Source organism: Carassius carassius, chromosome 21 (genome assembly GCF_963082965.1).
Source record: "Carassius carassius chromosome 21, fCarCar2.1, whole genome shotgun sequence".
Classification (NCBI taxonomy): Eukaryota; Metazoa; Chordata; class Actinopteri; order Cypriniformes; family Cyprinidae; genus Carassius; species Carassius carassius.
Genome location: NC_081775.1, coordinates 29,394,873 through 29,410,445, shown reverse-complemented (window position 1 = coordinate 29,410,445; position 15,573 = coordinate 29,394,873). Strand labels below are relative to the sequence as shown.

Sequence of the window (15,573 nt, the reverse complement as noted above, 5' to 3'; positions counted from 1 at the left end):
TTCTGCTGCTCTGTATCATGTTATCTTACATGCCACAATCATATTTACTGACCTCCAAATAGAAAAATGACCGCAAGAGGTTTAATTTTCAGTCTTAAAATTTTTATTTTTATTTTACATTTTGGGTTGTACAACTATTAAGATAAAGGGAACATACTCCAGGGTTTGTTCATGTACAGCAGGCCTGATTTCCATGTAAACACTATTATACAGAATCATTCTGCACCAATCAACAGCATTAATACACTGAATACTGTCAAGGACATAATTTAGATTTTCGAAAATTCATATAAAAATATCTAGAGCATTCTTTACCCCATAGGAACCATTCTGTATTTAAAAAGCTGCAAATCAAATGACACACATCAAAAGATGCTGAAAATCATAGAACATGCACATCTGCACAAACATTTACTTGGGACGCAAAACATTTGTGTGTCTATCTATAAAACAATTAAGAGTCTCCCTTTCCACTAAGACGAAGATATTGCATAAAATTAATGCCACGATTAGGGACTTAATGGAGGGAATAATGGAGCTATTTGGGAACCCTGCTTAAGTCAATTGCACTTGTGGACTAATGTCAGGCGTTCGACGAGTGTTTGGTGAAGGAAACGTCCCGTTGCACCAGGTCTGAGTTGGGAAGGGAGCAATCAGTGCACGTGGAGTCCAATTTATCTATTATGATTCTGCAAACTTATTAAACAGGATTCCGCGGGGGTTGCTTTGTCAGTTTGGTTGTGTGTTTATAACCCAGCAATGAGTGATGCTTCCGATTAAAGCTAAAACAGATGATGTGCAAAATAAAAATAAAAATACAGTAATAACTAAAAATCCCTTCCTCCGGCCAACAGTGTATCAATTAACATAATAGAATAACCCAAAGGTTTTTGTGTACTACAGTGGTTAATATTAAGACTATGAGTTTCAGGAAAGACGTTGTGCTTGGCGTGTATCCCGTCTGACTCTCAGAGCTAGGAATAGGGATGAAGTTCCAAATCCCTAATTCGGTTTCTCCTGGAATATGTAAAGGTTATTGACTGTCGCCAGTGCGACGATGCTATCCTGAGGATGCCAGGAGGTGTAGAGGATCTTTCTGCTGAAGTCCAGGCAGTCGACGCCGATCTCGCTCCTCTTGCGCCGGCTCCCTGCGGACACACGCCAGGACTTGAGCGGGCAGCCGGGGGAGCCGTTCTCCCACGAGGCCTCCAGGGTCACGTCCCGCTGGGCGTCGCGATTGAACATCCGGAAGAAGTTGTTATAGGAGCCCGTCATGACCTCGCTGAGACCAGAGAGATGAAAGATTATGAAATGAATAATTTCTTCCTTTATAAGGCAAAAAACAACATCTTTATGGTAATGACTGTTACTACCAAAATGCTTAAATTTAGCGCTGATATATATACAAAAAAAAAAAAAAAAAAACAACAATGCAATAAAGTAGAAGCATTAAAAACAAAACAAAAAAAAACTATTTCAGCTAATTGCCAAGGCAACATTCCCCTTTTTCATTTAGTTAAACTTGATTTTAACTGAAATTTTTTTTGCTTTGACCTACACATAAAAAATTTATATATATATATATTTGCCCCTGTATGTGCCCTAGCTTCCACCCTAGTCTGTTGCTGTCCTACAAACCCACTTCTTAATCCCAAAGCCAGTTATATATATATATATATATATATATATATATATATATATATATATATATATATATATATATATAATTCAGTCGAAAAGCCATTACTGCACTGTTGTGAAACTACATTTAAAAATTTTAAAGTATTTTCTACAATGTTTCCACTAAATAAAATTGATTATATTTAACACTTTTTTTTATGAATTCTGAATAGATGTTGTGCTTAATAAAACGTTTATTTGTATTCATTTCATTTTATTAGACCACCATTCAAATGTTGGTGATCTGTAAGATTGTGTTTTTGATGTTTTTTAAAGAAGCCTCTTATGCTCATCAAAGCTGTTTATTTGATAATTTTTTTTTGTAAATACAGTAATATTGTGAAAAATTACTACAATTTTGTATATAACTTTTGGATGCATTTCAGAATTTAAATAATTTCTGTGATGTTTTTGATAAATTTTCAGCATCATTACTCCAGTCAAAATCATTCTAAGCTTCTAAAAAAAAAACCCATTTCTTATTATCATCATCATCAATGAAAGAAGTTGTGCCGCTTCATATTATTATTATTAATTTTTACAGTTTCCAGGATTCTTTGTTGAATAGAAACATCAAAAGAACAGCTTTTATTTTAAATAGAAATATTGACATAAATATCATGACTGTCACTTTTGATTAATTAAATGCTTTGCAGAAGTATTAATTTCTCTCAAAAAACAACAAAATAACACTGAATGCATAGCTTCAACTTTCTCTGGATGAGTGATACGTCTGTGAGCACACAGCTCATGTCTGTTTGAGGTTTGCCGTGTATTTGCTTTTATCATGAACTAATGCACCAAAGTATGCCTTTGTCTTTATCAGGATGTGTGGAAGCCTGAACAGAAACGTCATGTCTCCTCACCTGTCATCGCCCCCCCAGCAGCACTCAAACTTATCAAAGATGCAGTCGTTCTCGTACAGAGAGCACAGCTTACTCCTGAGATAACCATGAACCTGATGAGAGAGATCAAAGTCACAAAACACACTAATGTCATGCATACAGACAGCAGGGAAAGCCAGTTTATGAATATGTCAGTTACAGCTTCACAGTCTTTAATCGGTGCATTCTGGGTTATCAGAGCCATACGACTAAATGTCATGTAAGTACAACTATAAGCTTGAAATTGTATTACTCATAAAAAATAGCTTATAGCTCCTGTGAAAGAAACCCTCTTTGACATTTTCATATATATATATATATATATATATATATAATTATTATTATATATAAATTTATATTTAGACAATTTTAATTTTTAAATTAATTTAGAGAATTGAGTCAATTTTGTGTTTCATTTTATTCATTCCATTTCAGAAATTATTACTGCCACTGAATTCTATTACACTACCATTCAAACATTTGTAGATAACGTAAGCTGTACATATTTGTGTTTGATATCGCTCATAATTATGGCTAATCATAATTTCTTACTAATACGGGATCATTTCAATTTCAATAGAAAATAAGCCAAAGACATAAAAAATACATCACGACTGCAAATATATCTCATGCATCAATTTTGGCATTCTGACTATTAATAAAAAGTTTATAATTAGGGTAATTGCAATACATGTCATTAATGCAGTGCATCATATCCAGCTTTTCATAATCAAATCCTGATGTTTTTTTTCTAAAGAAATTAGAAAAATTCTCATGCAATGAAAAAATACCTATATAAAGGAAGTTTTTATAAATTATTATTTGGTTTATAGGATTAGTCCTTCCAAACCACTTTGACTTTCTTTCTTCTAATGGAAAAGGAGAAACTTTAAATCTTCTGGTTGTTTCTTCTATGTACACAAGTAATGGAGACTAGAGCGTTCATGGTTATTAAAACAGGATATTGTCTGAATTCATAAAATAGCATTGATTTAAGTTGTTACTCATCGATTCTATTTCTTTCAAGAAAGCTGATCAGCCTGATTCATGAATGACTGGATCAACCCATTTAATTACGAAACATCATGCTACTTCCAAAGCACTTTTTATAAGCGTAAAGCCTCAGCTCAGTCCAGATTAACTCTAATTGCATGTATAAAACAACCAGAATATTCAGCATTTCTCCTTTTGTGTCCCAGAAGTCAGTCATGCAAATTAGAACAACAGTGAGACCTAGTAAATAATGACAACTTTAATTTTTAGGTGAACTAATCCTTTGAAATTATTCGCTTTTGGAATATGGATAACTATTTTCATAAGAGTAAATCTCCCAGACAGAAACAGCACCTGGTAGGTTTCCACCGGTCGACTCTCCATGTGCAGGTCCCAGATCTTCAGGGTCAGATAATCTCTGGTCATCATGTATCGGCCGCTGTGACTGAACTTGACGTCTGAGATGGATGAGATGATTTCCGAGAAGAAGGAGCGTGTGCTGGGGTCCTCGGGTTCCTCAAACACTGCACAGAAACACATGACAACAAAGGTTTTCATCTAGATCAGCTAAAACCTGCATGATAATCTCACTCTAAAGAGCAGTGAAACATACATTTGGAGTGCTGGTCACACAGCGCAGACGCCCTCATGTCACACAGACGCACGGAGCCCTTGCTGCTGCCGTACACAAACGTGTTGCACTGGAGCGGGTGAAACTCTGAAGCCGTGATCACCTCCGTCAGCTCCTCCATGTTGGCCGGCTTGATATCAACAATGTCTGAGTCAGCGATTAAGGGCAATTTAAGGGAACGTGAAACAGTGTACATTATGAGAAAAAAAAAACATGAAAAGCAATTAAAAGGAAGTGGAAATCACCTTTTTTTGGTTCAAAAACTGCCTTATTAACAACTATGAAACATGCATAAGTGTTATAATACAATTACAAAAGCTTGGGGTGGGTAAGATTTTTGAACAGAAAGTGATAGTTGCATGCATTAAATGGATCAAAAGTGGCAGCAAAAGCATTTATAATTTTACAAAACATGTATATTTCAAATAAAACTCTGTTCTTTTGAACATTCTATTCATCAAAGAATCCTGAAAAATGCAGTTCCCACAAATATATGGAACAGCACAACTCTTTAATGCTATATATTTCCATAAGCATCATTTAAGCTCACCGTTTATAATAAATGTTGCTAGAATTTTAGTTTGTACATCTATTTTCCATGCATGATCTGAATACAGTTCAATTTAAATATCGGTTAAATATGAATAGTGTTACGACTAAAACGTACATTTTTGTTGAGTAAAGGGAACTAAAATACATGTATTTAGTATTTATAACATGTTAATTACTGGCATTTTACATACTTTCTGAAAGTAATAATAAATATAAATATACACTGATGCGACTTCTCTCAATGATGCAATTTTTAAGCAAGTGTGACTTCACTGTAAAATAAGTTTTGCATCACAGGAATAAATTACATTTCAGAATATATTCAAATAGAAAACAATCATTTTCAATGGTAATATTATTTTGCATTACAGAATTTTCAGCCTCGGTGAGAACAATCTTTCTAAACAGTAGTGTTTGATGAATAAGAAAATAAATGGATAAACAGGATACTGAAGCTTCGGTCGGTGAAGTCCAGGTGCCACAGATTGATCCGGAGGTCATCGGCGGACAGATACGTCTCGTTGTCGCTGTTGACGGAGATGGAGTTGATGTGGTAGGTGTGAGCGTTGGCGTAAACCCGCCGTGGACTCGCCTCCACCATCAGATCCATCGGCTGAAACACTGGAACCTGTGCCGAGCAAAGCCTGTTACTCCTACAGACTTATTAATGCATTCACAGAATCCCTAATGTGTGTGTGTGAGTGTGTTCACACCCGTAGTGTTGTGAGGGATGACGGATGCCTGTAGCGGCCATCCTCTTCTTTGAGGTTATAGCCCTCCGGTCTCTTGTCTCGTTCACTGATTTTCCAGAGCTTGACGGTTTTATCTGCATACAAGAAAACAACGGAACATTGAACAATCTACATATTTGATAACAGAGCAACCCACACATAGAAATGTGTGAATGTGTGTGTATCTGCACTGGAGCGGTTATTAACTGAACTACTGAAAATCAATTGGAAAATGTAAAATGTTGCCTTGGGAATGAAACTTAAATTGCTCAAATAAAAAATAAAATTATTAAAATATGAAAATTCAAATGAAAGCCAATTCAAAGAATTAATAATACAAGTAATATTAAAATAGCAGATCTGCACATTTTATCTGTTAGCTCACCGTTTGTGGACAAGAGGAAGTGTGCAGCATTTTTCTGAGGAAGCCAGCGGATCTTGTTGATCTTTTCCTCGATTTCCAGACTCTTCAGATAGTCGAACTCTGGCTCGTGACTCTGGAACGTGCTGTAGACGTTATACTCAGCACGGCCCTGCGGCAAGTTCTTATTCTGATAGGACAGAGAGTTGTCATATGACCTTTTAAACATCTTGTATTGTATATTTGCGGTATAAGTACCAAAAACCATCTCAATATATTTTTACAGCTCCTTTCTCAGCAGGTCTGCTGAGAACAGGTCGATTTTGGCCTGTCTAATTAATATTCATGAGCCTCTCTTCTGATTGGCCTGTTGTTTTCTGAGTGATACAAGGCCAGGCCAATCACAGGTAACTAGGGTCAGCCAATGTCACAGCAATAGCTGGAGGGAGTAAAACAAAGGGGAAACTGGAGGTGGCCCACTTAAACCAGTGCAGATTCAGCTACATATGTAAGGAGCTTCAAATATCATCTTATGTCTTGCGGGAAGTCGTGGCCTAATGGTTAGAGAGTCGGACTCCCAATCGAAAGGTTGTGAGTTCGAGTCCCGGGCCGGCAGGAATTGTGGGTGGGGGGAGTGCATGTACAGTTCTCTCTCTCCACCTTCAATACCACGACTTAGGTGCCCTTGAGCAAGGCATCGAACCCCCAACTGCTCCCCGGGCGCCGCAGCATAAATGGCTGCCCACTGCTCCGGGTGTGTGCTCACAGTGTGTGTGTGAGCATTTCGGATGGGTTAAATGCAGAGCACAAATTCTGAGTATGGGTCACCATACTTGGCTGAATGTCACGTCACTTTCACGTGAAGAATGTCACGTCACGTTATGTTCAGTGCCAGAATCGACATAATACAGCCTCATATTAGAAACTGATCGCATATCTGCTGCCACTGCCAGACAGAAAACCGATGACAGCTGTGGTTAAACGAGATGAAACGGGAACACTGGACTGGACAGAAACGATCGTCAAAAATGATCATGTTTGCAGCGCACACTTCTTATTAGAAAAGGTTTAATAAAGTATTAAACCTATTATATAACCTACCTAACATTGTTCGGGAGGCAGACACACTCTTGCAGTTTAAATCTAGATTAAAGACCCATCTCTTTAACCTGGCATACACATAACATACTAATATGCTTTTATTATCCAAATCCGTTAAAGGATTTTTAGGCTGCATTAATTAGGTAAACCGGAACCGGAAACACTTCCCATAACACCCTATGTACTTGCTACATCATTAGAAGAATGGCATCTACGCTAATATTTGTCTGTTTCTCTTTTGTTCCGAGGTCACCGTGGCCACCAGATACAGTCTATGTCCAGATCAGAGGGTCACTGCAGTCACCCGGATCCAGTACGTATCCAGACCAGATGCTGGATCAGCACCTAGAAAGGACCTCTACATCCCTGAAAGACAGTGGAGACCAGGACAACTAGAGCCCCAGATACAGATCCCCTGTAAAGACCTTGTCTCAGAGGAGCACCAGGACAAGACCACAGGAAACAGATGATTCTTCTGCACAATCTGACTTTGCTGCAGCCTGGAATTGAACTACTGGTTTCGTCTGGTCAGAGGAGAACTGGCCCCCCAACTGAGCCTGGTTTTTCCCAAGGTTTTTTTCTCCATTCTGTCACCGATGGAGTTTCGGTTCCTTGCCGCTGTCGCCTCTGGCTTGCTTAGTTGGGGTCACTTCATCTACAGCGATATCGTTGACTTGATTGCAAATAAATGCACAGACACTATTTAATTGAACAGAGATGACATAACTGAATCCAATGATGAACTGCCTTTAACTATCATTTTTTCATTATTGACACTGTTTTCCTAATGAATGTTGTTCAGTTGCTTTGACGCAATGTATTTTGTTTAAAGCGCTATATAAATAAAGGTGACTTTATTGTCTTTTGTTGTTATGGACGTGTCTACAGATTTACTGCCATATTTTTCTTGCATCTCACGACTATGTCGTGTATGAAAAAATGTGTGCATGTGTGTAAAACAACAAGCTGATGACTTGTATATAATCATTTGTAATTGTAAATACATTGTTGTGATTAATTGTGGCTGGAACAATAATGTAGCTGTAAAAATAGTTCCCTGCGGAAATTTAAATGTATATAGATCTTCATGACTAGATAGATACAGTGAGTTTGTCTTTACTATACACGTTAGATGTGAGCCACCTCATCTCATAGTAACATAGTAATCCTGTCAGATCGTCCATCCTTTGAGTGAGTGTGTAGTGTTACAAGTCAGCCGATCTGGTTTCGTGGTTAAAGTTAACCTTTTTGACATGTTTCAATGTTGTTGTTGCTCAGCAATGGCACGGACGCGATGGTGTCTGGGAGGTTGGCAAAAGTAGAGTGGGACGGTGGGTGGTGCTCAGGGTGGTGTCTGAAGGAGGTGACTGTGCAGTTCTGATGTCAACTTTTTATGGAAGTCACAACGGTTCGTGAAAAATCAAAGCTACTTTATGCAGGCTGTGTGCATTAAACTGTGGACTGACTGTTTTGAAACTTATAGCCCCTATACCTCAGTTATCATGAAAAAAGCCAGGAAATTTCAGTTTTGACAATATAGGACCTTTAAAATAAACATGAACATAAAATATATATATATATTTTTTTAATATCTTAAATAAGCTTCTATTATATGACAGTATTTAAATAATTATAAAACCGCAATACCACGACTGAGGTGAGACCCTTGAGCAAGACACTGAACACCCATCTGCTCTCCGGGCGCGTGCTCCTGGTGTGTGTTCACTGCTGTGTGTGTGTGTGTGTGTGTGTGCACTTTGAATGGGATAAATGCAGAGCACTAATTCTGAGTATAGGTCACCATAATTGGCCACATGTCACGTCACTTTAACTTTAAGTAAATAGTCTACTTAAATGCTCTTAAATTTGCATATTTAAATCCAATGTGTCGTAATCAACCACAAGACTCATGAGAACTATAATGTGTCTTGAGGTGCCATTAATAATAATAATCTTTTTTTTTTTTTTTAATAAACTACTATATATATTTTTTTATTGATTTCCACAAGAATCACAAATATTCCAATATTAAATTTTTTTTGAATGTGAAGAAAACAAAAATAATGAATGACTTGAAACGATTCCTCGAGTAACTCGATTACAAAAAATTATCGAGGCAAATTCCTCTGCCTCGAAGCCTCTTTTAATTTATTTTAAATCTCTCGTAAGGTTCTTTTGCAATGATTTTTTATGCGACAACACGTTTGATCTTTGAATGTTGAAAAACGTTGAATGCTTTGATTTGAATAAAAACAGCACATCCGTGCAGTGCGGCTGACACATAGGAGCATAAGCATCCTGTGTACAGCTCAGATTTGATGCAGTGGGACACAGAGGAGACAAATCGTTGAATAAAGTCGTTATTTTTGTTTTATTCGCGTACAAAAAGTATTCTTATCACTTCATAGCGTTACGGTTGAACTACTAATGGCAGATGGACTGCCTTTCATACTTTTCTGGACCTTGACAGTGTATTTTACTTGGCAGTCTATGAGATGGTCACAAGCCTCCCTGTTTTCATCCAAAATATCTTCAATTGTGTTCCCAAGACGAACAAAGCTTTTACAGGTTTGGAACGACACGGGGAAAGTGATTTATGATTTTGTAACCCTTCAAGGAACAGCCAACTTAAAAATGCTCTCCAATTTGTATGTTCAAACCTGGCATGTTGTAAATGATCACACGACACGTGAGAACCAATAACATTTTGCATAGCATGTTTTGAATAAGTGGACTATGCATTTACAGTCCCCTTCTGCATTTCGAATAAAGCCTGTTTTAAGCCTGAAAAGCTCATTGACACTCCTTCCTTTAATTGTTGTGTGTGTAATGGACTGTAATCCATCTCACCTCTTGTTCTTGCTGGAAGATCACTATTCTTCCACCTCGATCTCCTGTGGCCAAAAGCTCCCCAGAGTGACTGAACTCCACCGCAGAGATGATGTCAGCTGCAACACACACAACAATGAGTTATTGAAAAGAGCAACTATGAGAGCATATCGTTTCTCTGAATGTTTCTGAGAAGATAAGTGACTGCTTGTGTTTGAGGGCGTGTGGGCGGGAACATGTGGAGCCTGGCATTAAAAGCATCTTGGGCATCTGCACACACAGTATCGTCCAACAACCCCCATCCCTAACAATAACAAGCTCTCTCTCTCTCTCTCTCTTTCTGTCTGTCTGTCGTATTATTGTGATGGGTGGCAGTGTGGTGATGGGCTGTGCCATGTTCTGACTCAAGCCAGAGAACAAATCCTTTAAGCTAAAAACACATGCACAATCTAACATAATATAAATATAAAGAAATATAGTTTGACAAGTGAGAGCCAAAGTACAAAAGAAACATCACTTATTTCATAGTATTATACATGTCATTCTCAGACCTTTTGAACTTTTACATGACCTTTAAATAAACCATCAGAATTACGTTCTAAATTATTTTATGAACAGACCTCTGAGATGGGCACTTTTCTTATAGATTTGATAGAAAATTCAAAATTAACTTCGCTGATGTGTTTCCATGATAATAATATCCCTGATGAAAGCATCTTTTTTGCACACTCAGAAATTCATAAACTATCAATGCACATATTCATTAAAACAAAAAAGTAAAACATGGCACCCATTCAATAAATCAATAAACAATTTAGTAACTTGAATAATATCCAGCAGTTTTCAAAAATCGTGCTAAAATGAAGAAAAGAAAGATTGTGCAAGCTTTGAAGATCTCATATTAGTTCATCACGGGTTTAAAACTTTACAGTGGCAACTAGGCCTAAAAAAAAAAAAAGTTTGGTTCCGGTTGGTTGTCAGTTGAGGTCATTGGTCGGTAGGGATTTATTATTTTTTTTTTCTCCAGTGGCAGTTTTACACACACACGCGCTGATTTTAAATGTGTGTACCGGTACTTTTACGACAGTGATTCTGTATTCCCATTTAAAGTCTGTTGTTGCCATAGACACGCAAAACGCACACACACACACAAAAAGCCTTCGCGGGAGTTTGACAGGCGATCTCATAGTAGATTAACATGGAGGATTTGAACTTGAAAAACGGAGTGTACAGACATCTTTTTGTAGTCAAACAACATTCTTTATGATGTTCATTTATGTGGTTTATTTGATTTTGATGCTATAAATTAACTAGAAGCAAGAGACGATCAGTTAGTTTTAACTGATGATCTAACTTACAGCGATCTGTTCGACACATTCAAGAGCCACAAAACGGTATTTATTGTTTACATTTCTTTAAAAAATGTTACGATTTCCAAACCTTAAGTTATAGCTCACTTTAGGAATTGACAGTTAAAGGGTTTTGATGCAATACTAAGGGTTTTGATACAATACACCACTCACAACTCCTGCAACCCACCCTGAACACATCTCCAATCAAGCGCTCTCACCATTCACACCTCCTGCATCCCCCCTCTCCCCCACACCTGCAATACAGATCAGCGAAGATGCGGTGCGCCAGGTCTTCAGGAAGCAGAAAAGGAAAAAAGCACCAGGCCCAGATTGTGTTACACCAGCCTTTCTGAAATCCTGTGCTGACCAGCTGGCCCCCATCTTCACAAAGATCTTCAACAGATCGCTGGAGCTGTGCGAAGTCCCTTCATGCTTCAAACGCTCCACCATCATCCCCATCCCAAAGAAATCCAAAATTACAGGACTAAATGACTACAGGCCTGTGGCTCTAACGTCTGTAGTCATGAAGTCATTTGAAAAACTGGTGCTGGCCCACCTGAAGGACATCACTGGACCCATGCTAGATCCTCTTCAGTTTGCCTACAGAGCAAACAGGTCTGTGGACGATGCAGTAAACATCGGACTGCATTATGTTCTGCAACACCTAGACAGACCGGGAACCTATGTGAGGATCCTGTTTGTGGACTTCAGCTCTGCCTTCAACACGATCATGCCAAACCTCCTCCTGCCCAAACTAACTCAGCTCTCCGTGCCCACCTCCATCTGTCAGTGGATCAACAGCTTCCTGACAGACAGGCAGCAGCTAGTGAGGCTGGGAAAATACACATCCAGCACCCGTACAATCAGCACCGGAGCTCCCCAGGGCTGTGTTCTCTCCCCACTGCTCTTCTCCCTGTACACTAATGACTGCACATCTAAGGACCCCTCTGTCAAGCTCCTGAAGTTTGCAGATGACACCACACTCATCGGCCTCATTCAGGACGGTGACGAGTCTGCTTACAGGCAGGAGGTTAAAGAGCTGGCTGTCTGGTGCACTCTCAACAACCTGGAGCTTAACACGCTCAAAACAGTGGAGATGATCGTGGACTTCAGGAGAAACCCCCCTGCACTCCCCCCACTCACCATCATGAACAGCACTGTGACTGCAGTGGAGTCATTCAGGTTCCTGGGCACCACTATCTCTCAGGACCTGAAGTGGGACATTCACATTGACTCCATTGTGAAAAAGGCCCAGCAGAGGTTGTACTTCCTTCGCCAGCTGAGGAAGTTTAACCTGCCACAGGATCTGCTGAAACAGTTCTACTCCACCATCATCGAATCCATCCTCTGCACTTCAGTAACTGTCTGGTTCAGCTCAGCTTCTAAATCGGACCTCAGAAGACTACAGAGGATAGTCCGGACTGCTGAGCGAATTATCGGTACAACCCTCCCATCTATTCAAGAACTGTACTTATCCAGAGTGAGCAAAAGGGCTGTTAAAATCACTCTGGACCCCTCACATCCAGCACACTCCCTCTTTGAACTGTTGCCATCTGGTCGACGCTACAGAGCACTGAGCACCAGAACGACCAGACACAGGAACAGTTTCTTCCCTCAGGCAATCCATCTTATGAACAGCTGATAATAACTGTGGGACACACTACACTATTTATATTTATATACACTACACTTTTTATCCAACACACATACTTAGCGTACACGTAAATCTTTTGCACATAATATACATGTACATACATGGAACACACTATACTACTTATATTTATATACACATACACTTATTTATCCAACACACATACTTAGCGTACAGTTAAAATTTTTCCACATAATATACATGTACATACATAAATGCTCATTTTAATATACCTGCCATACATTGTCAATTTGTATATTGTCAATCCTTACCCACCTATTTGTATTTTTTTGTATTTTTTATTCCTTATTGTGTTTTTTGTTCTGTCGCTGTTATGTTGCACTGCGGAGCTCTGTCACGAAAACAAATTCCTCGTATGTGTGAACATACCTGGCAATAAAGCTCAATCTGATTCTGATTCTTAATGGTTTTTAACGGATTACTTAAGTGTAAAACAGCATTTAAAGGAAACTGTAATTTAATTAACGATGTGTGAAAGACCGTTCTTCCCCAGTCTCATAAAATAAATTTGGGTCGCACATAAATTGACAGGGTCGGTCGGAAACCGGAACCAAACAAATTTTTTTTTTAGGCCCTACTGCCTTTGGTAAATAAATGATTATTAATATATCAAAAACTTTGCAAACTTGGATAATATCCAGCATGGTTATTAAAAAAAGAAGAAGATACTAAAATGGCAAAAAGACACTTTGAAGATCCTCCTATAGCAATTTATAATGGTTACAGTAGTCTTTTTTTTAAAATTAGATAACTTAATTACTACATGTATAAATACAGTAGTTACTCTTTTGTTTGTATTTACTGTGGTAAAACAGGGATTTGTGTGTCTTACCTTCAGCTACATCATCATCTATGGCTCCTTTGACTTGGGACAGACACCAGCGGCTCTGGCCCTCTCCATCTCCTGGAACCGAAGACAAATTCAGACTGTATGTCCAACATGAAGACCACATTAAAAACCCCTATCTGTGTCCACCACCACAAATGTGCCTTAAACTATCACACTTGTGAAGGACTGGAGGCGTATACAGTTCAGATCTATAGAAAAGTAAACAAAATCTTCATAAAAAACTACAAATTCCAATAAGTTTGCATGTATTCGAGGGAGAGCTGTTAAGCAGGACTGTGTCCAGCAGTCTGTGCCACACATCTGACCACAGCAGCAGCAGCACACATCTGAGGATCTTCACATGCATCGTAACACACACCGTCGTGTTTCTGATTCAACATTACGTGCAATTCCGGGTAAACTCAACACACACTAATGAAATGAAATGCAAACGATTCTGTTCAAATACAGCTCTACTTTAAAGCAACGCAATGCACATCAAAACATTACATGACTGCATGAATTATATTAAACGATATTAACGAAATTCAAGTTGCATATACCGTCCATGCTGGGCTGGATCCGATTCAGTCCTGGGCCTTATTTTTCGATGTTGATTTCAAGCGTCTTTTCCTGTGACTCTGTTATTTCAAAAAAGATATTTTAATAAGAGAAGGTTGGTTTTCTTAACAAAATGCTAGAATACGGTTGTTTTTCATAATTCCTTCCGTACAGAAGCGTGTTTAGCTTTTCTATCATTCTATGATCACACGCGCTGAACGTGCGTTGCCCGCTGACGTCACGACTCACGCACGACGCCCGACAGCGACCACACGCGGTCACGTCCAAAATCACGACTACTTTTTAATAAAATCGTGACGACATTTTGTAGTACAAAACGGATATTGCTTGGGATTTTTTTGTGCCCTCCCGGTTCTTTTACTTTTTTTCTTTTCTTTTTTCTTTTTAAACCTTTCAACTAACAAAAGCCAATTACTTATTGACATCATTTTCTAGAAAGTGACAATTCTGTTGTAGCATTTAATTTATACAGTGAAGACTTATTTTTGTTTATTCAATTTCTGTACCTGAGAACTTACAAACCTGAAAAATTAAAGCAATGTAGTCAATAATTTGGGTCCGTGTATATTTTGGTCATTTGATTTTCTATTTAAAAATAAATAAAGATAAATGAGAAACGGTTTGATTTTCGTTTTTTCGTTTTGTTTAAGAAACGGAAAACCAAAATTTGGCTGCATTTTTCGTATCTTTGTTTGTGGGTAAAAAATGAGATTATGCTTTAATATTTGTTTGAATGTGTGGGCGGCGCTGAAACGCCCCTTTTCATCCCTTCTGTACTGCACCGACAAGCGGCAACCGCAAGCTCAGTTCATTTTCACCAGGAGAGAAGCGGCAGACAGCAGAGCATATTAATCCCGGCGGATCTCATTCTCATTTATCTTTATTTATTTTTAAATAGAAAATCAAATGACCAAAATATACACGGACCAATTTGTATCTTTATTCTATTTATTTATTTGTGCTAAATAAAACAAATAAAAAAATACATTCTCTTGATCGTTTTTTTCTTTTCTTTTTAAAGCTGATCTAGAGTATTTGGAAACTATCTAATGTTCTTTCAATCCTAAAGCAGTCTAAATTGTATCTCTATTCATCCTATGTGTTCTCTTCAAGGTCTATCTCTAAACTGTGTCTAATATATTACTTTTTTGTTAACCTGGCAACACATTTGTGTCTGTGTATACTTTGTTACTTTTTATGCTTTGCCTTGATGATTTTATGCTTAGCCTACTGTAAAAATAAATAAATAAATAAATAAAATCAGAAAAAAAGATTTGAGATCTGAATCAAATGATTCATGAACCCGCTTATCCGATCTGAATCAAATGATTCATGAACCTGTTTTGAATTCCCGAGCTGAATCAAATGATTCAGAT

At 38.1% G+C, this 15,573-nt stretch overlaps 1 protein-coding gene across 1 annotated transcript; it reads right to left on the bottom strand.

Annotated features, from left to right (window-relative positions):
• Nucleotides 1–80: 80 nt before the first annotated feature.
• On the bottom strand, nucleotides 81–14,460 carry LOC132098089 (serine/threonine-protein phosphatase 2A 55 kDa regulatory subunit B alpha isoform-like). The gene is made up of 10 exons (XM_059504213.1): nucleotides 14,179–14,460; nucleotides 13,619–13,690; nucleotides 9,784–9,881; nucleotides 5,857–6,022; nucleotides 5,454–5,566; nucleotides 5,191–5,368; nucleotides 4,171–4,335; nucleotides 3,912–4,081; nucleotides 2,547–2,638; nucleotides 81–1,282 (listed from the first exon to the last, which is right to left on the bottom strand). Exons 1-10 carry the CDS (start codon nucleotides 14,183–14,185, stop codon nucleotides 1,003–1,005), a joined length of 1,341 nt encoding a protein of 446 aa, XP_059360196.1. The 5' UTR covers nucleotides 14,186–14,460; the 3' UTR covers nucleotides 81–1,002.
• Nucleotides 14,461–15,573: the final 1,113 nt, after the last annotated feature.

Bases quoted from the DNA above. Each gene is read 5' to 3' on its own strand.
- LOC132098089 (XM_059504213.1), bottom strand. The intron at 9,882-13,618 runs GTAAGACACACA...TGTGTGTTGCAG, and splicing joins AGATGATGATGTAGCTGAAG to CTGACATCATCTCTGCGGTG. The intron at 1,283-2,546 runs GTGAGGAGACAT...CTCTGGTCTCAG, and splicing joins TGCTGGGGGGGCGATGACAG to CGAGGTCATGACGGGCTCCT.